The sequence below is a fragment of the Cavia porcellus genome, unplaced genomic scaffold (assembly GCF_034190915.1).
Source record: "Cavia porcellus strain 051 isolate PalLab524CR breed Dunkin Hartley unplaced genomic scaffold, mCavPor4.1 scaffold_4, whole genome shotgun sequence".
Taxonomy (NCBI): Eukaryota; Metazoa; Chordata; class Mammalia; order Rodentia; family Caviidae; genus Cavia; species Cavia porcellus.
Genome location: NW_026947487.1, coordinates 88,107,643 through 88,132,826, shown reverse-complemented (window position 1 = coordinate 88,132,826; position 25,184 = coordinate 88,107,643). Strand labels below are relative to the sequence as shown.

The 25,184-nt window shown below is 33.4% G+C and overlaps 1 protein-coding gene across 5 annotated transcripts in view; it reads left to right on the top strand.

The window, feature by feature from the left end:
• Nucleotides 1-7,228, top strand: part of Cdh8 (cadherin 8) — a 337,933-nt gene extending 330,705 nt beyond the window's left edge. For 2 of the 5 annotated variants that reach the window (XM_023565998.2, XM_063247431.1), the window contains exon 12: nucleotides 988-1,792. In XM_023565998.2, coding sequence (XP_023421766.2) covers nucleotides 988-1,481 — 494 coding nt within the window. In that variant the 3' untranslated portion in view covers nucleotides 1,482-1,792. Of the gene's footprint in view, nucleotides 1-987; nucleotides 1,793-2,116; nucleotides 2,284-7,010 lie in introns of those variants that run through there. The other 3 variants (XM_063247432.1, XM_063247433.1, XM_063247434.1) reach the window with 3 other exon arrangements.
• Nucleotides 7,229-25,184: the final 17,956 nt, after the last annotated feature.

Sequence of the window (25,184 nt, the reverse complement as noted above, 5' to 3'; positions counted from 1 at the left end):
ATGCCCACATTACTGCTGCATCTATGCATTCTGCGATTGGGTTATTGAGTCTATCATAACCCAAAGCAGAGAAAAAGAAAACAAACAGACTGGCAAAAATTATGTTTCCCTCAAAAGAGCTTTACGTTCCAATGTTGTTTTAATTAGTATTATCATCAAATTAAAGCAAAGATTGCAAATTAAGGGAAAGCTTCTATAACTCTTCCATTAAAATTCTAATTATAAAAGTGAGATTGGATGGTAGAAAAATATAACAGAAAGCTTTTATGTTGTCCTATTCTTGAACAATAAAACACCTTAAAGGTGGCATCAGTTACTGTCTTCTCAGTTGCATCTGTCTTCCTCCTCCAGTGCCCTGTATTCCATAACACTTGTCTGATACATTGTATTCCAAGTTAGCTTTAGCTGACCTGGTTAGCTAGGTACACATTGTTTTTCCCTTCCCCACCAGTAAGGTTACTTTTGCAGGTAAAAGAGTTCCAGCCTATATCCAAGAAAAGAAATTGCCTGGACAATCCTGCTATTCATTTGTGTGCAAAAATAATAGTTGGAGAGGGACTTGAAGAACTGTAAAACACAAAATACACTAGTTAGAATTAACTTACTTTTTTAAACAGATAATAAACACAGAAGCAAAAAACATGAAATGATTTGTAAAAGTACACCGCAAGTTAGTCATGTGACTGCTGTCATTTACTCTAGAGTTGATACTAGTATGAAATTTAGCTCTCATTCCCACTCTGTGCAAACCTGTCCACTTAACTATGCTCAATCATCATTTCAGAAGCTGAACTGTTCCAAAATAATATTCATGCAAAATTTGGTACTCATCCATCAGAAATGAGTTTAGTTTAAAGCCCTATTATGGGTTATTCAAGTTATACAATCATAAGTTTTTTAAAATCCCTCTCTCTTAGCCTATATGGTGTGCTATTTATAAAATGATATGTTCCTTTGGTTAACTGATATTTTTTTTTTTCCCTACAGTCATTGTGGTGCTGTTTGTAACTCTGAGGAGACACAAAAATGAGCCATTAATTATCAAAGATGATGAAGATGTTCGAGAAAATATCATCCGCTATGATGACGAAGGAGGAGGGGAGGAGGACACAGAGGCTTTTGACATTGCGACTTTACAAAACCCAGATGGAATTAATGGATTTTTACCCCGTAAGGATATTAAACCAGATTTGCAGTTTATGCCAAGGCAAGGGCTTGCTCCAGTTCCAAATGGTGTTGATGTCGATGAATTTATAAATGTAAGGCTGCATGAGGCAGATAATGACCCCACGGCCCCACCATATGACTCCATTCAAATTTACGGCTATGAAGGCCGAGGGTCTGTGGCTGGCTCTCTCAGCTCCTTGGAGTCCACCACATCAGACTCAGACCAGAATTTTGACTACCTCAGTGACTGGGGGCCCCGCTTTAAGAGACTGGGAGAACTCTACTCTGTTGGTGAAAGTGACAAAGAAACTTGACAGTGGATGATGACTAAGTCATTGGAACTGAGCATTCTGTAATATTCTAGGGTCACTCCCCTTAGATACAACCGATGTGGCTCTTTGTTTTAGAGGCAAGTTTAGCGCCAATCATCTATAAACTCAACCACATTTTAATGTTGAACCAAAAAATAATGAAAATAAAAAGTATATGTTAGGAGGTTATAAATCTTGTGGCGTGTGAATTAAGTATGTGGAGTGTCTAGAAGTCTTTGAATATTTGATATTTACCTGACTGCCACAGACAAATATTGGGATCCTAGCTAATGCCTAGAGAAATGGTTTAAAAAGAGGAAAAATTCAAAATTAAAAGGTGCTTTCTTAGAAAAATGGACCTGCAAGGAATCTGCTGCTGATATGTCTTCTGCAAGGATTTTTATGAATGCAAATGGTTTTTTTCCCTTTCACCAATAAGGATCCCGTCACAAATGATAAAGCAATACTTGGTCTGCTGTACATTATGACTTTTTTGGAGATTTGAGAGGCCTCCTAGATTATACAGTACGGTGACCACACATTGTACACAGTTGTTGGCCCCACTCACTAGAGACTGAATAGCATCTTTAAATATTGTGTCAAGCCTTAAAAAATTTCATGTTTGTAATTCATTGCAGGGTGGGCACTGCCAACTCAGTGGTGGGAGCAGAGAAATCCCTTCCAAACAAACTTGTTTCTAGAAGCAGGATTCCTCATTCCCTCCACTTCATCTTCTTCCACAAGGACACAAAGATTTACTGTATCCCACAGTGGACTACAGAAGAGACAGAAGGTTTTATTGCTAGTGCGTGAAAATATTTGTTTAACCTAAAAATAAATATTTTATTGATGTCCATCAATGCTTTATTCATTAAGTTGGTAATCTGTAGATTAAGGGACTATATGGAAAAAGCCCTAAATTATATTCATTAATAATCCTTTAGATTGTTTTATAAAATATATATACAATGAATGTTTAATACCTGTACATTTCAATGAGATAAGTATGGCAGGCAATATTATAAAAAGGAGAGCCAATAGTCTCTTTAGAGTAGAAAGTGTTATTGTGACTGTTGATGGCAGGAATAGCATTTTCCCAGAGAACCTTTTGGACTTTTTCTATTTTGTTCATAATCCTAGTATTTGGTGTTTTTACTACAAGCACAAACATCAGAAAGTATATTGATTCCTGTGAATATTTAAAGTCTAGTCTTTTAGATACCTATATAAACCTATGCCCAAGGAACTTGCTTCAAATTGTCCCCACTATTTTAGAGAAGGATCTGATTTGTACATAATTTTACTGCTTATGTTTTTAGCACTTCTGTCCCTAATCATGGTGATGCACAGAATGTCTTAGACTACAAAAAGAAAAAGAAAAAAGAAAAAAAAAAAAAAAGAACAGCACTAGAAGATGTGAACATATTTAATTTGTAATGCAAACCTGCCATTTAGGAGTAGAGAATGTATGATAAAACTCAAGTACTACATGCAGATCATTTTAATTTTCTACTTTGCTTTAATGCAATATTGTTTATTTACTCCATGTATTGTATTCAGAAAAACTCCTGTATTGTTTCCTACTTTGTGAAATATATTTTTATAAATACCTTTGTTGTCATTATTTTTTCCAGCTAAATGAAGACCTTTTAACAAAAGTATCAACTCTAACTAAAATCCTAAAATATTTAACTAAACCATCCCAAGAACCTACTTTCATTTGTAAGAGTCTTCATATATATTTTTAATGTCTGAAGAAAATAAAAGGCTTTCTAATGATCAAATAACAAGACACCAAAAGTTACATAAAGGAGGGTGGAGTTCAGCTGTGTCATTTGGGTGTTTCTGGAAGCAGATGCTGAGACAATATTAAAAGAAAAACATTTAAAAAAGAAAGCAGTATTGGGTAGGGAAATCCTTCAGACAAGATTAAAGATTTAAAATTTGAAAAAACAGAGAAAGATCATAGAACCAGTATTGCAAGAGAGACTTAGACTACAATGCAGATCTGCCCAGGCATCAGAAAAAGATTGTCCATTAGAATAAGACCACACGGGCAAAAGCAGGCTTTGGTCAGTTGCCACCTCACTCATTGACTGGGAACTATATAAAATAAACCTTGGTTTGGTTTAGAAACAGAAGGTGGCAACTTATGGAAGCTGTCTGCACTGTGACAGAAACAAAATACTTGAAAACTATACTAAGAATTTAATAGCTAGCAATACTTTATAGAGGTCAAATGAAGATCCAGGGTGACTTACGTATAGCATGTCAGTACAGTGTCTGAAACAGGACTTGGTGGTAAAATATTAATAGTAGTTGTAACAATCAATAGTGGTATTCCAATTATCTTACACATTTTAAATCAAGGTGAAACTCCTTCTCTCTCACTCATCAGACTTATTTCTATTTAGTTTACAAGGAAATGTCATAGATCACACAATCAGAAATAACACAAATATGACACTGTTGCTTTTCAGGAACAAAAAATCTATATCCTCCAGTGTCAGTAATTGATAGAATTATTATCAGATTATTCTTTTTTGTAGTTGAGACATAATTTCTGATATACCACATGTCCGTATCTTGATTCAAAATTATTTTGCCTCGGAAAAGAGAGGGTGAAAAAGCATGAATTCCTTGTTAATTTTTTTACAGTGATCATTGTAGCATTTTGTGCATAAAAGCTAATTTTAGATTTTTCTAATATGGGATAAAGTGAGAAATACTGTATTCATAATAGTGAAATATTCTCTAAATAATTCTTTTAGAGTATCCTCAATTTAAAAATATTTCTGAAGACACACACACACACACACACACACACACACACACACCCTCAATTTGACTGAAGCTTTTACTTCAGTAAAAGACCTAACTTAACTTCCATAAACAAAAGAAATCAAGTGTGTTAACCTCTTTTAGATATTATTCCATGCTCAACTTAACTAATACATTTTAAATTTTATTAAAGTGATTATGTCTGTGTATTGTTTTCTGTTCCATCAATATTAATTTTTATCATATATATGTGTGTGATTATTTTCACGTATGATTCTTCTTTAGTGAGTAGACATTTTAATATCTCTTACCCGTTCATATGCATATACAGTATGAAGGTGCGGTGCTGTTTCTTGCAATGATTTTTAAGAGTACAGACATAGGAAATTGAAAAGTAATTTATAGTAAGACAATTAAATTATGATAAAAACTTTAACTTGCCTCACAGTATTGTAAATTCTAAGATATAAAAATTGCAGTGAAAATGTCTTGGAAAATGCTTGGGTAAAGATATATATATATATATATATATATATATATATATATATATATGTCTTCTTTGAATTCATAGGCATCACCAGTATAGCTAGAATGCTTAGAGAATAGACAAATATGTCTTTGGGAGAGTTGCTTAATCATATGCTTAAAGTAAGACAAGTCTCTGCATGAGACTTAGAAATCTCCCAGGAGCAGCCAGACTCCACACTGAGACTCAACAGAGTGAGGGGCTATGCCGTACTTTGCAGAAGAAAAAGCGGGTGCTGAGAGCTAAGTAGTCAATTATTCTTTATAGCCACATAAGGACTGAAGGCAAGTAGTCCCTTCCAACAAGTTGTATTATGCGATCACTGGCTTTGCAGGGAATCTCGCGAATGTATAACCTTCTGATTGCCTTTTTGATTGAAAGTTCCATCTGAGATCAAGGCAGTGCAACTAGTAATAAGATTTCAAAAAATCCCATCACTGGCACTGTCGGAAAGGTTGAGCATGACTGAAATCCCATCATTGTCAGTCAAAAAGATAAGGTAACTGTGGGCATCACTTACGAAGGCTGTATAAATGCACAACTTAAACATGAATATCAACATTAAAGAAATATACATACACTTTCATATATTTATGCATATACACATCAGAAAATAATTAAGCTGCTGAAGATAATTTATAAAAATTAATTTCACAATCTTATACACCACCAGAACCTGGAAGGGTGTTTTTTTGTTTACTGAATCTAACCTTGAATTTGAAAGCAATTTGACTACGGGTAAATGCTTTAAAAGAAAACTGTATTTGTGAACAAACTAATTACTTATAATACCTGGGAATAAAATTAAATTCATCACAGTATGAGGCTGGTTTAGATGTTTCTGTATCATTGTATTTCTGTGGAGAAAATAATTTTGTAGGAAATATTTTCCCATACATTTTTATGTTTCTTCAATTCCAATACAGTTTTATTTTCTATGCAAAGTTTCTTTGCAATGTTACTCAGTTGATTCATGTTGACTATATGTTTTTGCTACTTAGTAATTACTGTATATGATAATAGTAGGGGATTGTATATATATTGTCTATAAATAAAATATTTATTTTAATATTTTACATATGTTCATCAGATATTTATGGGTTAAGTGGTGCATTCTTAATATTTAAGATAGCTCTAGTATTTTTGAAACAATCCTCTTTCCATAAGGTATATGCAATTAAAACCCCTCTGCCTTGATGCACTAAAATGCAAGAATTTAGTCAACTAAATTTAGTGAGCATCTACCAGTGCAAGAGTTAAGCATCGTATTTGATATGAGAGATTTAAATGTGTTGGCAGGTCCACATGTATTATCTTTATAAAGTGAAGTTAAACACAACTAAGCTAATTGTTAAAACATTTTTTTTGCCTATAGTTAAATAGGATATAAATCTATGTTTATACTTCAGTTTCTCTGAAATTAATTTCCCTTTAGTACTAAAGAATTTTATCTGCAATCATAATAAAAGTTGTCTAAAGAGAGGAAATAGAAAATTGGTTATCCCACTGTGTTCCTTCTCTCTTACATGGTGGCCTGCTACACTGTAGGGTTTGTTTCTCTTCATACTTTTACTTGGTCTAAATGAGCTATTTTCCTACCTTTGATAAAATTTAGAAAACTAAAATAAAATGAGTTATATTTTGTGCTATGGAAGCACAAGGAAAAAGTAAATGACATTTTGTGAGGCTCAAGAAAGCTTCAGGGTAGAGTAGGTTTAAATATTAATTTAGTTCTTTTAAAGATGGGAATGAACAAGAACTGTAAAAGAACTCTGTTTTTCTGGAAACAAAATGAGTAAACAACTTTTTAAAAAGTCACATAAAAGATTAAGAAGTTTCAGAAATGGGATGCTCTTAGGACATTTTCATATTGCATATGCTATGGCATGTTTCATGGCAAACAGAAAGTGACTCAGATTCCTCGTCACGTTTTCCAGGATTAAATTGCACACTGAATAAGTGAGAGAGAAGTTGAAGTCCAGACTTCTGGATGACTTCTGGGATTGTGAAACTGCAACTGTTTTTGTGTGTATGCTCCCCATCCTTTATTTATGGAACTTTTCACTAGATCTCAACCAGAATTTGATGGAGGTCATGGTGCCTGTGGGAATTATTTTCCCAACTTAGGGAATGTCTCACCATTTGATTCACACCGTAAATGCAAGTCTTACCTCTAACAGGTATCTCTACTAATAGATAATAGATATCTCTATTATTATTCACAGATTACAGAAGAGGGTTGCTAGGAGGAGTATCACAGGATGCTGCATGAAGAAAAAGACTGTGGAAAACAGTGACTTCAATGAACAGAGGCCAGCACTACAAAAGGAAAAGAGAGGTTACTAAAGGCAAATTTTAAATCCTTCAGACCTCCTCTGTACATGCAAAGGTCTAAAGGGCCATGCTATGCTTCCCCAATAAATATGAGAATGATTTTAACAACCGTTGTCTAAGACTGAACACAACAATTTGTGAATAATGGATTAGGATAACTTTTTTCTAATGTATGCTATCCCTTGACTAAAATTTTCTTTACTGATACCCTAGGTTTTCTTTAACTGACTCTCTAAAGTTAGAAAGATACTCCATATTTGTTAAATTTGATTGTTGAATATGTGAATGGATGATCAAGGCTCAATGTTAGAGCTATAAATAACAATATTGCAAATAAACTTAAAACATCATTCTTAACAAAATCCTTTTTTACAATATATGTTCCATATACATACACTTGTATCTGAAAAAAGCATAGACTCAATATATTTCTCTCGCCTCTAATAGAGCAGCAGTATTATTGGATAAATTTCAAAAGCTTATAAGTGATACAGCAATGAATTTCACTACACTATAAGAGATGAGGAGGCTGTATTATGAGAACACAGAGCAAGAATATCATGGCCTTCCAAGGCATGAGATCTTGCCAGAGGATAGCCAGAGTGAGTTGCTTAACAATAAACTATCAAGGTGAGGGTACTACAGATTAAGGATAGTTTAATTTTCAGGCACTGAAAAATGAATGGTGGTGCTGAATTGAAGGATTCTTTAATGGACTTCATTGCAATAGTTTCTCACAAAGTGAATTTCTCCATGTGACAAAAATTCCAGAATCTTATTTCCTTAAAAGATAAGAGAATAATCCACTAATTTAGATACTGGAAATACCTCAGTGAAGAGGACAGGCAAATGGCTGAATTTTTTCAAAGACCTTGTTGTATGGGAGAAAGGTAAATGATTAAAATAACAAAAACAAAGATGTTAGTATGATGGAACATGGAATAAAACAGATTTATGAACAAGTACTTTGTATCAATTAAGCTGACATTTGAGTTGTCAATTTCAAAACAAAAGCAAAAAATTTAGTTTTTCTCTTATGGTAATCCAGGAACACATGCCACAGATGGAAATGAGATCTAGATCATAAAGGATGAAGGCAAAAGAGTCAAAATAAGACATGGAGAGCGGAGCAGAAATCACAATGTCCAGATCTTTGTCAAATGGGATTTTAGGGTCATGTTTAATTTGTGTGAAAGAAGTGATTGATAGGATCTGAAAGCCATTGAATGATATAATCTGGCTTACAGTTTTTAAAAGTTCATTTAGGTTTCTTTATAGAAAAACAAAATATAGGATACCAGAATGAAGCCAGAAGAACTGTTGCTTTAGCCCAATGAACAAATTATAACTTGGTTCTTCCTATTGCACTGGTAATAGACACGAAAGAATTAAAATCCAGACATATAGTAGATAGTAGGTAGAAATTTTGTAGTAATGATAGAAAAAGTGCAAAATGAAAAAAAATTAAATTTTAGAAGACTTAAAGGGATATTACTATATGATTCTGTGGATTTTAATGCCACTGGCTAAGATAGAGTAGACTGGGATAACAAAGGCTGACAACCAACTTTTAAATGTATCACAAATTGACAAAGATAGTAGGTATGCTAATCCAGAAGAAGTACAAAAATGATGTGTATAAATGACAATATTAGTGATATTCCCTAGAGAAATAAATGCAGTTATATATGCCATTTGTGTGTACATGTGTGTATGCATATACATGTACATGTGTGAGATAGAGTAAGAGCTGGGGATATAGCTCAGCAACACGGCAGGCACCTGCTTGGCAAACACAACATCATGTATTCAATTCCCAATACCAAAAAAAAAAAAGATATAGTAAATAAGTCAAGAGATGACAATGTCAGTAGTTGTCTTATGAGAAGTATATGATGTACTATTAATTTAGTGGATTATATGATATTCACTTCCTACATTGCTTAAGACTATTCCTTTACTGAATTCATTCATTCAATTACTAAAGTTAAAAAAAATCACTGATATATTTAGCAATAATGCTGATTCTGGGCACCTTGTGACCCAGTCAATTTGATACATAAAATTAACCAGCTCAGGGACCATTATAAGCATTTCACTACTCTTTGAATCTTCTGCTTATTAATACTCAAATATATGAAGGTCACAAGACATGGTGATATAGTGAAGTCAGTCTGATTGCATCATATTTTCCAGTTTTCTAGAAATAAAAAATAATGCATGCTCTAATTCAATGATTTCTTCATTTGCTGGCATATGATGGGTTCACTTCCTGGAAACAATTCTTAATAAAAATAAGCAAATGATATACTGAAGCAGTTATCCATGCTTAACAAAAAGCAACAAAAGTCACATGTGCTTTTATACTACTATATAATTATGACACATTGTCAAGGAAGCATTCTTGAGGTCTATCTTTCTGCTTTGGGTTGAAGAACAATCCTCAAGAAAAGAAATATTTTGTCCTTGTGGTGTAGGTAGAACAAGTCTGAAAAAATGATTACTTCAAATATTTTTGAATTGCATGTTTATTAATGCTTTCTGATAATGTTCATCTTGTTCGCTGGAAGTTGAAGAGGTACACAAAAGTGAAGTGATACTAGCCTGCAAAATAAGAATTTTTATTGTAAATTTTAAAAGTTTCATCATATTTCTTAGACACACTTACTATGTATAAATTATTATACAAATATATAGAGATATTAATATAGACATTATAATGTCTCTCTATATATTAGGGAATTGGTCATATATAATATATTGGTCATATATGGTAAATAATATTGCTCATACATAGTAAGATTTTTCCTTTCCTTTAACATTTACAGTCTTCTGTAGTAGTTTGCCAGATGTTTTCATTTTCTAAAATCATGGCATTGCTGTTTTATTTTTTCATGCTTCAAAGCTTCTAGATTTCTCTAAGATTTCCTAGAAAATATTTAATGCTTCATGAGTTCAGGGATTGATACATATTGTGCTATCGCATGCACATAAATTATGAACTCAACTGGTCAGCCTGGTAAGAGATGGTACAAAGATGATACCAAGTGAAAAGCTGAAGGAGAGAACTCAGAGCCTAAATAATACTTGTATATATCTTAAAATTCGGCAAGGATAAACCAACAACTTAAAATTACACTCATTTATCCTATCACTGATGAAATCTAGTATTTTATAATCACGTCATATCCTCATTTTAACAGAGTTCGTTTAAGGAACATAAAGATCATCTAATATAATAATTCATTGAGTATCAAACACAAAAATACCATATGAACACATCAATGGATGTTTTTTTCTTAATGTGGTAAACAGATTGAAGTCAGGGCCTCCACACAGAGCTACATCACTATCATGTCTGTGTGTGTGTGTGTGTGTGTGTGTGTGTGTGTGTGTGTGTGTTTTATAATTTGAGATAAGATTTTTCTAACTTCCTAGGTTGCTCCTGCTGGGCTGATACCTGTGGTCCTCCTGCTTCTGCCTCCCTTTGTTCTTTGTTTATAGGCATATACCTCTATTCCCAGGTAATGGATGCTCCATTTAAAGAGAAAATCTAATGAAGTTTATAATCTATTTAAGATTAAAATCCATCACAAAACAGTAATAAGCATAGACTGCCTCTAATTTCACAAAGGATAAACTATTTGATTTTATAGCAATAAAATAACTTATAGAATGTTTCATGACATTCCCCTAAAATGATAGTAAGGGCTCTATTCATGTCTTTATTCAAGAATAACCATTAAGGGGTGTTTTCATCATTACCACTCTAGAATTAACAGTAGGAAATTTTTTTAGATCTACCAGTAAGATAACAGATATGTCATTTACATGTTAGATCATCATAAGCATAGAAAAGTTACAGAATACATGGATAAGCTGTTAATAATACTAAGCAAATACTTCAACAGTGCAGCTAAATCTGAGTCATATGTCACTGATGAAGGAAATTAAAGTATTCAAGATGTAATTACCTAAAAATCAAGCTATATTATAATTCCATTTTAATCATAAGTATAACTGAATGCACGACCAACATGGCTTTTATTTTTTTCAAGTTTTAATTTTGATCGAGCTCCATCTTCCCATAGAAAATTTAAATAAAACTATTGGAGAAGTACAAAACAGAGTGCTCCTCAGACCACTGGCTAAGAAACACTTAGTATGCAACTGCACAAAATAAATTAAGGAAACTACAATGAACTATCAGAAATAAACTATTTAAAAACATACAAAATTCTTATTGCAATTGTCAAAGCAGATTAAGTATGCAAACTATAAATTCAACTCATTTGACTTTAAAAAATGCAGTCAGATATCACTTTAAATTGATGAGAGAGATGTAACATGGTGACTACCATTAAGTATTGGTGAGAATTTTAAAAGTGATACATGTCTACTGTAATCCAGCAATGCTACCTAAAGGTTGAAACTCTGGAGTAGTTTTTGTGTGGATTCATAAGTGTAGATGTCCAAAGTTATGACCAATTGTGTTTTTTTAAAGAAAAATAGGATACTGAAAACACTTTATGCATTTACATTACAGAAAAATAGACTTTTAAATATATTTATTCAGTATTTAGTTTTTATAGGGACATGTTTATAGTACCTAATAATTATATATTTCATTGGGTGTTCACACGTGTGTTTAACACATCATAATTCTTTTTCCATTTATTTTGCCTTTTCTTCGGTCCCATTCTTTCCCTCTCTTGGCCTCCTAAACTTACGTAAAAGATCCATTTTCCTTTTGTATTATTGATCATTTATTTTGGTCATTATTTATATTATGAGTTTCTCTTGTATGAGAAACCATATGTTATTTAAGCATTTTCATCAGATAAATGGATATTGATTATATTCACTCAATAAATACTACATGCTAATATGGAGCATTTGAAAGTAATAAAATAAATTCCAGAGGTCAGTTCATATCCATTTGGGAATACTATGAAGTGAAAACAAAAACATAAATAAAAAATAAAATTTATGGCACAAAAGCACCCATATCATCTAAAAACATATATATCAAGGAGAATACACTTTTATTTATTTTATTATTTTGGTAACTGGAATCACATTCAGGCAGGCCCTCGCACTTTCCAAACAGGTGTTGTGCCAGTGAGCTATATCTCCAGCTCACATTTTAAAGTTTGTGTATTTAAGGATATTTATTTTTGGTAACTTTAGAAGAAAGAATGACTTAACTTCTTGCATTTGAGGTGTAATAGGTAAACAAAAGTACAACTAAAAATAAATGTAAAGTGAGTAACAAAAGATGTGCTTAAGAAAAAGTTTTGTGGGGAGCCAGAAATATGAAAACATGAATGGATGGCAGTATGATTCTGATATTTTGCGGGTACTAAGGAACCCAGGCGGAGACTGAAACTTTGTCCCCGGGATGTGGGACTGCGTTACATAGAAAAGAAAATTGACTGTGACAAGTGTTCTGAGTTTCGATTTTCCAGCATAATTCACATTTGGTGCAATGCCCAGCCTGTTTGTTAGACTCTTTAAGGGTCACAATTCACATTCACATACTAAAAGCTCTTAGAAATCTTAATGCAATCAAATCTCTTTTATTTTGTTTACCCCAGGGTTTTTCAAATGCAGTTATGATTTTTTTCCACTTAAAAACCAATTCCATCTTTCTAGATAAGTGCATTTTGTGGAATAAGCTTTGAACATCCCATTTGGAATCAGAAGACAAACATGAGGATTTTTAAACAGGAGTCGGATATAATCAAAGTTAATATATTTTCCATCCTCTTGAGGGCATCACACCAAGGTACTCATGTATCACCTGTAACTATGCTGCATGAATTCCTGTGGCATAAGAAATTGGGAATTAAACAGTAAAATAAGGAACATAGCTATTTGGAGACAAAAATCTAACACAGGAGATAATTAAGTGATGTGACCTACTGTAAGTGATAGTAACTAGAAGTACTGATAAACTGTGGGGAACTTGTCAGATGACACAACAGACTGGGTCATATGGGCACCAAGATCAGATATGAACCAAAAAGAGTTAGGGGTCCATTCTAAAAAAATGACAAACTAAAGACAAAAAATGGCCTTAAAATGTTCACATGTAGGAGAAAAAATGCAGATTAATTTTTTTTAAATGCACATATAAATATAATCAGCAAATTCTGTGCCAAAAAGAAGATGGAAAGATGATTTTGAAATTTTCTAAATATGGCAAAGATGATTTTAGAATATTTGTTTCCTCGTAAAAGGAACTTAGAGCTTTTGTTCACAATATTTTCTCAGTCACACCAGAAAGGTCATCCATAGAAACTCAGCATTTGTAAGTTGTCCTGGTTAGGATATGACTCATTGTGAAAACCTGCAAGAATTCATTATCGTTCTTACCATTGTTTGCAGAGGAAAGTGGCATTTCTATGACATTATTTTCTCAGTCTATTTCAAATGCTCCCTAAAGGCCCATATTGAATTGATGGAATAGTAGTCACATATAGGCTAATATTCTTACGTTAGGTCCATACAGTTTCTACATTTATATCTGAAAATATTCTGGCATTAATAAAGTATGAAAACAGTTTTATTAGCTTTACCACTCAGTGATACTGTTGTAATCATATAACAAAATGAATATTCTCTTCAACCAATCCTGATAATGTCAAAGGTTGGCACGAACTGAAAACAAAGTTTCTCAGAGAGAAATAGCAACCTGTTTACAGATGTGCTTGTAGGGCATTGATGAAAATGCCTTCAAGATTTTTTCTGAAGATAAAGTCTCCAACCTGGGTAGAGATGCTTAAATAAGACCATCAGATGAATTTCTCAATTTTATACCACCAATTTATCTGTAAAATCAAATCTTGTAAAATCCCATTTAATCAATTAAAGGGAACATATATTAAAGAAAACAAGAAGATTTGTAACTATCTCTTTTAACCATCTGTTATGCTGTGATCACAAATATTTACAATATGATCACAATTAAGGATAAATTATCCTCTCCTGATTTATACAGAAAAACGTATTGAAAAGCAATAATGATCCTTAATGATCCCACTTGGAAGTTATCCCAGGTCAACTACACTTTTTCTGAATAATTCAGTTATCACCTTCATGAACCAATCTCTTCAAATCAATCTTTTAATTTTCAAAAGTTTTGGATCTGGATAACTAAGGCATTTATGTTTTGGTCTTTTTTTTTGTTTGTTTGTTTTTTGTTTTGTTTTGTTTTGTTTTGTACCTGGGATCAAACTCATGACCTTGCCCTTGCCAAGAGGCACTTATGCTGCTGAGCTAAATCCCTGGCCCCAAGGTATGCAATTTTAACTTCTTGCTGACTGGCTTTTCTCTATTACATTTGATGGGTAAGGAAAGTTCTGTCTGCTCCTCGTGAATGGTTTTATGGGTGTATAACTTCAAATGTATAAGCATAGCTAAGGTAAAGCAAGAAAGTTGTATAGAATACCAAACCCAGCAGTGGAAAGAAAACCTGTAGTAGTTTTGATTCTGAGAGGAAAAGAAAAATATTCACTAAAAGTTAGAAAGAAAATTGGTGTTTTATCTTCAGTACAGGAAACAGAAGTAGGGCAAAGAAATTATCACTCCTTTTTGTTTTGTGACATTCCATTGCTGATTAACTCATTGAATAAGAACCTATAGAGAAAGCAGGAATGAATAAATAATTTAAAATGTTACTAGGTATTGCAAGTAACTACAGGTTACTAGGTAAAGTTACTAGGTATTACAAGATACTATTTTTAAAATTTTGTATAAGACATTATACAATAAATGCTACTTTGTTACCCATTTACAGATTAAGACTAAATACAAAGCTACATTTGTGTGTGTGTGTGTGTGTGTGTGTGTGTGTGTGTGTGTGTGTGTGTTTGTGTGTTTGTGCCAGGAATTGAATTCTCCCTGGAGCTTCCCAGGCAGCCTCTGTGCCATTGACCTGTATCTCCTGCCACATAATTATTCTTTCTGATTCTAAAATTTGAAATATACTACCCATGGATTAATTGCCTGCACATAATATTTTTCAGAGGTGTTAGAATTATCTTTTTATTTATTTGCATCAACATGATTTCTTCAAGATACTCAAACTGTCTTCATTGTTTCTGCAATTTTTACAATGTTCTACTTCCAAGTAGAATGAAAACTTTCCATATTTTCTTGGACTCTTTAAACTGCTTTTTACTCTCTTCAAGAAAAAATATGCTTTTTTTTCATTACTCATGAACAATTTGAGCATTGTTGTCACTTTTTCTGGAGTTTTCATTATACCCAAAGATAGCAATGCTTAGAAATAAGATTTACAATATGATCTGGTTTACCTTTTAGCCTGTACAAACATTTGGAGAGATTCTTATTTGTAGCTGTAGAATACAATATAAGAAAATAAATTTGGTATGCTTCTATACCTCTTACACTTATGACATAGGGAAAACTGACCTCATGCTTTCTAGAGAATGTGAGTCCCTCTTTAGCCTCAGCTATGTGGAAGAAGAGGTATTTCCTGAATATATCTGGCAAAATAAAAAAAGATTATATACCTCCGCCATTGAGAGTAGGAGTAACAGACTATTAAATTCTCATTCAAAGAAAGAAATTAAACAGACAGCTATGTGAAGTTATTTGTTTCTGCCACCTGCTGATGTATACTTTTATATATTTTTGTATCATGTGAAAAAAGGAAAAATAAGCCTTGTCTTTTGACAGACACCTGTCATATAGTTATTTATTCAAGCAATGCTTATTGAGTGCTCTCAATTGCTAAATATATTACTGTGTACACAATTGCAAAGGGAGAAAATGGCATATTTCCTGACTTCCTTAATCTAATAATGTTAGATATGGGCAGTTAGATATACATGAATACCAACATCCTAACTTATAAACTGTAGAAAGTGTCACTAAGTTGGCAGTGTGAATGACCATGGATTGTGTTCTGCACAAAGTGCTCAAACCCGATTGGATATAAGTAGAAGCAGAAATCCCAGTTGTCTGCAAAGGGAAGCCAAGAGTCAAGGTTTGTGGCTGGGTTATCTTATGGAAAGGAGTTCTGTTCATTCACACAGAAGCGTTACCTTGTTTTTTTTTTTTTTTCAATTCATCATCTGGAGGAAGAAAGCTTTTCTAAATCATAGAGAGATGGTATGATAGGTCAAGAGCCTTGGCATGCTATGTAGAATCGTTTTGAGTATCTATAAGAGAAAATGAGAAGGGAAGTTGATTTCATTGAGTTAACCAGGAAATTGACAAATAAAAAAAATTGCATTTAAGTTAATATTACAAGGATATGGGAAATTAAATCCAATCAGAAGAGAAATAAGAAATGGAGGTATAACACAGTGAAGCAGTTCATAAAGCTAGGAAAGAAAATCGAAAAGATTAAAAAAATTGACTAGTTGAAAAGAAAACTGAAAGAGGAGTGTGGTTACTTTGGAGCAGGGAAAGGGAAATGTAATACGAGATGAAACTGGAGAGCTAGACAGGAGCAAGCAGAAATTGTAGACCATCATGATTAATGTTCACTTAAACGTTAGCCAATGATGAAATCAGTTCTTGGTGGTAGGATGACCATCATTGCTCATAGTGAGAAGAGGAATGGAAAGTTTACACACAAGAAACTCCCGAACACCCTGGGATGGAATTTTAAGCCTCATCAGTATTTATGTGCTAATTAATGAGCGAAATCACAATATGGCTAAGAAGACAGAAGAAGGACCAGTCACACAGAGAAATAATCAAAGTAGGAAAAAATAAAACAATAACAAAAAGAGAGCAGCTAGAGAATGAGTCCAGAAGAAAGGGAGGGGGGAGTGGAAAAAGAGCATCAAGACATTTCATGTACAAGTACAAATTCCTTACAATGAATGGGATCATTATGTATCCTGAAAATGTACCAATATAATTAAAAAGCACAAAGATTTTTTTTAAAAAAGAAAGTACATTACTTAATATCAAGAGAAGAGAGGCCTTGAGAATGTTTTCCTTGGCTACATGAGCTAAGTGACTTCATGAGATAGGGCCTGAAAATACTTATTGGCTTTGTCTTTTGTGAATTTGTCAACACAGTATCAGGACAGTAGAACGGATTGAACCATTTGGATTATAGTAAACTGAATAGTTGAAAGCTAGAGTAGAGGTTTAGGGACTAGAGGCAGAAGTTATATGTGGAGTTTAGCAGTTTTTCAGGGTAAATTTCTTTAGAAAAAGAAATACAAGGATATTTAAAGGTTAAGGGAACACATTAAAATGTTTTCAACTTGATTCTGAATAATCAACTAATGGTTTTTGTCCCAAGTTATTAGGAATAAATGACTAAATAAAGAGATTTTGGTGAATGATGATTAAGAAGCGGTAATCAACTGTAGGATCAAAATCCTTGACAAGGCAGAAAGGGTAAATGGAGGCTGCAGTCCAGAAAGGACTGTGGGACAGTAAGTTTGTGAGGGGTCTGGCACCATTTTCTCACTTACAAGTTGGAATAAATCATGGTCTAGGCATTTATTCTAAAATAACTTTTAAATTATTAAGCAATTACTGTGTTCTATTCATGGTAGAAAAGGTTAAGTATCCCCAAGTTAGCATCATGGCTGCTGCCACCAACAAGTACCTTTTATTTGAATCAAGTGCAGGGGATAGACAATATCTAAACGAACAGTAAAATGACAAAAATAATTATAAAATAATGAGAATGACAGGGAAAGGATTCTGATGGAGCAGAAAGAGGTGGCTCTTTGAATTGGTGGTATTTACATGGAGCCCTGCGGGAGAGTGTGTGGGCTGACAGAACAGGAAGAAGACTGTTCTGATGGGGAGAAAGAAGAGGGAATCAGAGGCAGGTCTCAGAGCTGCTCCTAAACAAAAACATCTATGCACTTTAGTACCAGGAAGCTTCTGGGGAACTACGAGCATTTGTAAAACCTTGTGATATCAACTTATTTAAGGAAATATCTCTTAGAAACTTATCTTTACTTACTTAAAATTATGTTTTCCCATACTGAGACGTTTTTATTAATATTTATCATTTTTAGATGAATCTCCATATGCTATGCTGTTATGTCCCTACTTCAACACTTAATTTTGTGCGTATGCTGCAGAGCTAAATCCCCAGCCTCTGATACTAATTTCTTAAAAAAATCTGTATATTGTGCACAATTTTGTCTTAACAGGTAAAATGCTGTAACCTGATGTTTCAGCTATTACAAAGTTCATAGATGCTTCAGGAATGTTTTATATTTTATTAGCATCATGATAGGATTTACTGTTTTCTACTGTACGTAATTACATCCATTAATAGTAGCACTGAATTTTTACATTAATTGTAAGGAGAATTAATGGGTGGTTATACAGGTTTTCTGCTGCAATAAAAATTTTGGGTACTAATTACCGTTTATACCTAAAGATGAATTTGTGCACACATTTATTTTTCTAATTCTTTCAGGAAATTATGAGATTACAAGTTGTAGTAACCATGAATTATGAAAATGTAGCATAGAGCCAGGTGTGGTGGCATACAACTGTAAACCCAGCACTCACGATGGTGAACAAGCAGGATAAGAGTTTGTGGCCAGGCTGGGCTACAAAGTGAGTTCAAGGCCAATTTGGACTGCACAGTGAAACCCTGTCTCAAAAAAAAAAAAAAAAAAAAAATGTAATGGAGAAAGAGAGAGAGAGAGAGAGAGAGAGAGAGAGAGACAGACAGAGAGAGAGAGAGACAGAGACAGAGACAGGGAGAGAGAGAGAGAGAGACAGAGAGAGACAGAGATAGAGGCAGAGACATAGATTCAGAACTGTAAATGAAAGGTTATTCTAAGTGGAAGCATTTACTAGCTCTTACTTAAATTCTTCCACACTTTTTTTTTTCTTCTTCTTTGTTAAGTTAGGGCTCATGATAACTGCTGCCTGGAGCTGTACCAATTTAGAGAGATAATTTCATAGATTTTTAGCAACCTGCCTTGACACACTGTAAATATTCTACAAATATTAGTTAAATATAGAGAAACTAGAGAGGGAAGGCTTTGAAATAAAGGAGTTTATTATTTCTTAAAAAGGTAAGGGAAAGGAAATTTATGTGGCTAAAAACTGTATTGTTTGATATTCCCAAGAGAATATGGACCAGTGGTTTAAGTGAGGCTGCGAGAAACAGGAGGTGGCTGTGGGAACTATATTTCATGGCCCATAAAATCGAGAGGCATTACAATTTTGAATGGAAGACCAACCACAGTTAAAAACAATAAAATTCCCTCCTGGAATGTATATTATCCATAATAAGACAAAATGAATTTACAAGCATCTCACTGAAATGCAGGGGAGTAAGATACTAAAATTTTTCTAGGTGCTCAAGGCTGGTTAAAGGAAAATTAATGTGCAGTGGAAATTGCTACTAATTTAGAACTCACAAAATGCCTTTACAGGTTTGCAGGCAGCTTTGCTCCCTACTTTCCCTTTCTTTATTTCTCTGTTTTTTTGTCTTTTTGTCTCTTTCTATCTCTGTCTCTGTCTCTCTGCCTCTGTCTCTTTCTTTTGCCCCCCCCCCTCATCATACACACACCTTACATACACGGGTGAATTCAAATATTAGCTATTCTTTCCCTAGAGATTTTTAGTGTATTTCTACCGGAAGTACAAAGGAAGATACCGGAAGTTGTTATCCATTTGAAGTACTTTTCATTTTAATTGTTTCACTTTCATTTATTAAATTAGTGAATCATTATGGAAAAAAATTCTGTTAATTAAAGTATTCCCAGTTTTTTTAAATTTTTAAATTTAAATTTTAAATTTTAAATATTTACTTTAGATGCTATTAAAGTGCATTTGTCTTTCTTTAAACATTTAATTGCAAGGGTTTACACATTCTTTTATATCATAAAAACAGAAGTCAAATATACCTGAATAATCAGTGGGTCAGTAACAGTTCTTTGTGTGAAATTGTCTTTTTTTTTTTAATACACTACATCATTTAAGAACATATCAACACTGAAAAAGAGAAAATACCTTGATATTGTCCAAATCTTTAGAAAATACAGAAGCATTCAATAATGAGATTTTTATTCCCTCTTGTATTTCTACTGCAGGGTCCTTAAGTGTCCCATACAGATGGCTGTCAAGCAAGCCTGAAAACAGCATGACAAGCAAAAACTGCCCGATAAGACATTGAAAAGGAACCCTCTGTCCTCCCGCAGATTTGTAATGACCTCAGCTAGAAACATTTGCCTTCATTAGCAAAAAATTCTTCACATTTGGAGATGTGGATTCAAGGAATGTGGGTTAATGTTTTCTAAATTGAGTTTAAGATTAGACCTGCATCATAATATCCCCACACACTTATTCTTAAAGAATCCAAATTTTCCCCAAAAGAGCCTAATTTAATCTGCCTTCTATGTGGGGACATGGAAATATGTGGCCGGATAGAGAGGCTCTCCGCTGCTTCTTTGGTCTTTAATCTTTCACTTAGCAGTATCCAAATTGATTTCCCCTTCATGGATCACTAAGTGTGATTTCTAAGATTTCATTAGGGCCTTAGCTAGGACTGTATCTGTTGGATATATGACTCAATACAAAAACATAGGCCCAGTACATGGAGAACACTTTTGAATCCATTAAAAAGATTCTGTCATACTGATTCTCCTCACTGGCTGCAGAAAAACAGTATGTTTATGTCAAGATCAGAAATATGCTTACCTAGCTCTATTACGGACCAGAGGTGAACCTAAAGATTAAAGGACAATTGAAAAATCAGAATTTACATGGAAGTGGAATTAATCCTAAAATGATGTTGGAAAACACTTTCTTACTCATGCACGGTTCTCCTTAAACGTAAATCTTAAAATAGAAATTTAATGATCACTAACTTATTATATGCTAATATCATAATATTGTCAGTGTACATTTCATAATAATAGCAAATAAGTGAATGGTTTTAACACATGTTGCCTTTACCTATTCATTTGTCTGTTTACTCACTTATTTACCAAGTACAGTATTATGAGGTATGATGAAAAACTATGGTGAATGTTAATTTAAAAAAAAATATTACAATGCAAGACACATTGCCATTAATTCCTATGAAAACACCCTTATGCCATTATTTGGAAAGTTTTGAAGGAAAAAAAGTTTTGAAGGAAATTTAGAAGTTTATTTTCATGTCTTTTATTTATATCATTATGGCTGCTTCCATACTCCAGATCAATTCAAAACATTCACCTTTCATGGTTGTTTTGAATTTGGGGAAAGATAGAGGTTACACATCACCAGATTCAGTTGAATAGAGTGGATGAGGACACACGAACATGTCTCTAGTTTGTAAAAATTGCCATACATGCTTAGAGTTTTTTCAGAACATGGAGGTATCCACAAAAAGGTTAGAAACTGCTTTAGAAAGTGGCAAGAATGATAAAACAGTTATATCTGAAACAAGAGAAATATTTTGAAGGAAATTAATGTCTTGTGTTATGCTGTTTAATTTTTAAAAACATTCACAACATTGTTTAACCATATCTCTTACTACATGGTAAGCATTGTTCTGGGCACTTGGGTAAGATCACTGAAAAAAATAAAGTAACATACACTGCCCACATATTTATAGCATAATGAAGGGGACAGATCATAAATAATCAAAAGTACTATTTGTGGGGAGATACATTCATCCAATGTTAGTCTTTATGGGAGATGCATTTTTTAACCTCTCTGAGGTCAAATCCACAAATTCCTTTCTCTTAGGAGGTAAAAGTCAGAATGAGGTGTGTGGAAGTTGTGGAGTTTATGAGCGGTGGGGCTTCAAAAGCACAATAATTGGGTGAATTCAAATATTAACTCAATTATAAATGAGGAAATGAAGGCTAGGGGTCCAATAAGAGGTGTCTCACTCTAATGTTGGGATGTTACTATTATGCTATGATACGTGTAAGCATCGGTGCTGTAGAAAAGAAAGAAGAAAAATGGGATCATGGAGTTTTAAAAGAATCATTCATCAGACTTTTGAGAGCTCCAGGTATCGTGATATAATTTGGTTAGCTTTGCTCTGTGTCTGTCTTCCTCTCTTTTCTCAGTTTCTCTCTCTCTCTCTTTCCTTCCATCTTTACTACTACTTCGTAGCTACTAAAATACAGAAAAGGAACTTTCAAACCTACTAAAGAAGTTTCAAAAGAAGTAAGAAGCAGAATTTTTGGTTTCTCATCTTTTTCCCAGATCTCTACCTGCTTTTCTTTTAATTGGAAAAAAGTCCAATAATGTTCTTTTTACATTTTCTGACTTTCATTATTACCTTTGTAGTCTTCAGAAAAGTTGACAACAATCCTTAGGGACTCTTTTTATTTTTAGTGTAAAATTGTTATCTAGAATTGTGAAACTTAGAATTCTCAGCCAATTAGATTCTAAACTATACTTACTTTCATGTTAAAAAAGACATTTCATTTCAATGAAATTGTAGGCCCAATAATCTTAGAACTCTTCTAATTTCATGTGAAAGTTGATGTATAATTTATATTTAATCTTCAATATTTTCACTCTATTGTCTTTTTCTGTGTTCTACAAGGGACTTTAGAATCCATTGTAAGTCTGAAGACAATTTACATTTTTTGTTTACATATTTTTCTCAGTTAAGTAGAGGGGGAGAGGTTAGAGAAAGCATCTGTAAGAAAGCAACAATATCAGGAGACTTCGACTCTGTGTCTGTGTCTATGTCTGTGTCTGTCTGTCTTTCTCTCTCTCTCTCACACACACACACACACACACACACACACACGCACACACACACAACACACACTTATCTGAAGGATTGGTCCTTGTATCCTGTGCATAGTTATAAAGTATAGACAGTCTTGGAAAGGTATTTTTTTTGTACGTTAAACTTGCTAAGTAAACAAGTTGATCATTTTTAAGTGAAAATTATTTTCTCAGGAATAATCTTCTGAGCAATTATCAAAAGTGATTTTCATGTGCCACACCCCCACCTTTAAAAATTTCTTCTTTTGATTTTAGTACTTTCTTTTCCCTTAACAGTTATCAAATATGTGTATATGAGAATTTATAGCTTTAGCACAGAATTTAAAGCCCAGAGACTCTCAGTCTTCTAGTATCATCTTCAATAATACAAATTTATTAATACTACCATATCTTGAAGCTAGGTATTTTCTATTTTCATTATCCGTTTCCTTTCTGGCTTAGCCAGATATGTTTTCAAAGATATCACTGTGCCCAATTTCTTACATATTATATGGCAAAAATGAAAAGTGAAAATCTAACAGGAGGTCAAGTTAGCTGCCTTATTTTCAAATTAGTACATGAATTTTGTTTCAATGCTGCTGATAGAATCCAGGAACTTATACAAACTAGGCAAGTGTTCTGTCATTGAGCTATATATCTAATCTTGTGTGGAATTTTACATTGGTGACTTCATAAAGGTTTTTTCAATAAAGCTAATTTTAAAAATATCTCTCTTCAGTAAAGTGCAAGTCCCTAAATGAGTCGACTGCATTATCCATGATAAAACAAAGTCCAAATGCTTCAGTTTTAAGTGAAGCACATCAAGTCAGAGGTCTAAGTTGCTATTTGTGACTTCATCAAATCCATCTCCATCTTCATAATACCCGATTTCTCATAGATTTATAGGTCTGCTCATATGGTTTTCTGTGTCCTCAAAAGTATCATTTACATCTTTTTTCCTTGTACATGTGGTAAATCTGTTTTTGCCTCAGAGAACAGTATTGTTGTGCAGACTTTCCTAATTTCCAGGATCTACACTCTTGCAGAGAGAGGCAGAGAGTACTGTGTGTGAAATAACATTGTGCTCCGCTGCACAGCTGATAAATATAATGGGAGGAGTAGAATTAATCACTTATCTCCTCTTCAGTTTTACTTTTAGAAAAGTCACTTGCAGTTGATTCCCCAAAACCTAGAAGAAAATCTTACAAATGTGCACATGTGATGAATGTGGCCCCAAGAAATACTCTATAAGAGGATTTAGAATGTACTTCAACATGTTTGACAAAAGTAAATAGTAATGGAAAACTAGAAAAGTAAAATATAAATGACACATGCAAAACAAACAGGAAAATAGTAAACATACATGTTAACCATCAATGACTTACAAATAAATGGACTATATGATTCAAACAAAGACAGAAAATGTCATAACAGAGAGAAAAAAAATCAAATATGTGTTGCTAATACGAGATGCTTTAAAATCAAATATGCAACCATGTTATTAATAACATAATGAAAAGGACAGAACTTGGGAATAGTAATAAAAAAGTGGTGGAGGGGGCTGGATATGAAGCCCAGCGGTACAGAGATTATCTGCCAAAGGGAGGTTCTAAGTTTGATCTCAAGCATCTCACACACACACACACACACACACACACACACACACACACACACACACGTGAGAGAGACACTGGGGGAGAGAGAGAGAGAGAGAGAGAGAGAGAGAGAGAGAGAGAGAGAGAGAGAGACAGAGAGAGAGAGAGAGACAGAGAGAGAGAGAGACAGAGAGAGACAGAGAGAGAGACAGAGAGAAGTTGAAGATAAAGTATATATTTTTTAAAGATGAAGAATATCTTATTGTAAAAGAGGTCATCAAGCTGATCTTACAATTTTAACTGAAAATTATTTTATTAGGAATAAACTTGTCAGCACAAAATAGGCAATTTACAAACAACATTTTCACGCGTAATACAGATTATGGATGTTTCCCTCCCTAGATACTTACTAAATGTATGTATGTGTGAATTTATAGCTTTAGCATGCAATACAAAGTCCAGAAACTCCCACTCCCACTCAGTGTTCTAAAAATAACTTCAATGACACAATTTATTAATGCTGCTGTATTTTGAGATTGGATGCTTTCTATTTTCCTTGCCTTTTTTCTTCCTATAAATTCCAAAATATATGAAACAAAACTGAAGGTTTAAATATACAAGTAGAACATTTAAATATATTTTTGGATCCCTCATTTTCAATAATGCATACCATAAAAAACACTTAACACAAATATAAAAGATGAGAACAATAATATAGGGTAGGTAAGTCTAACAAACTTTTATAATAGTATATAATGGGTATAAAATACA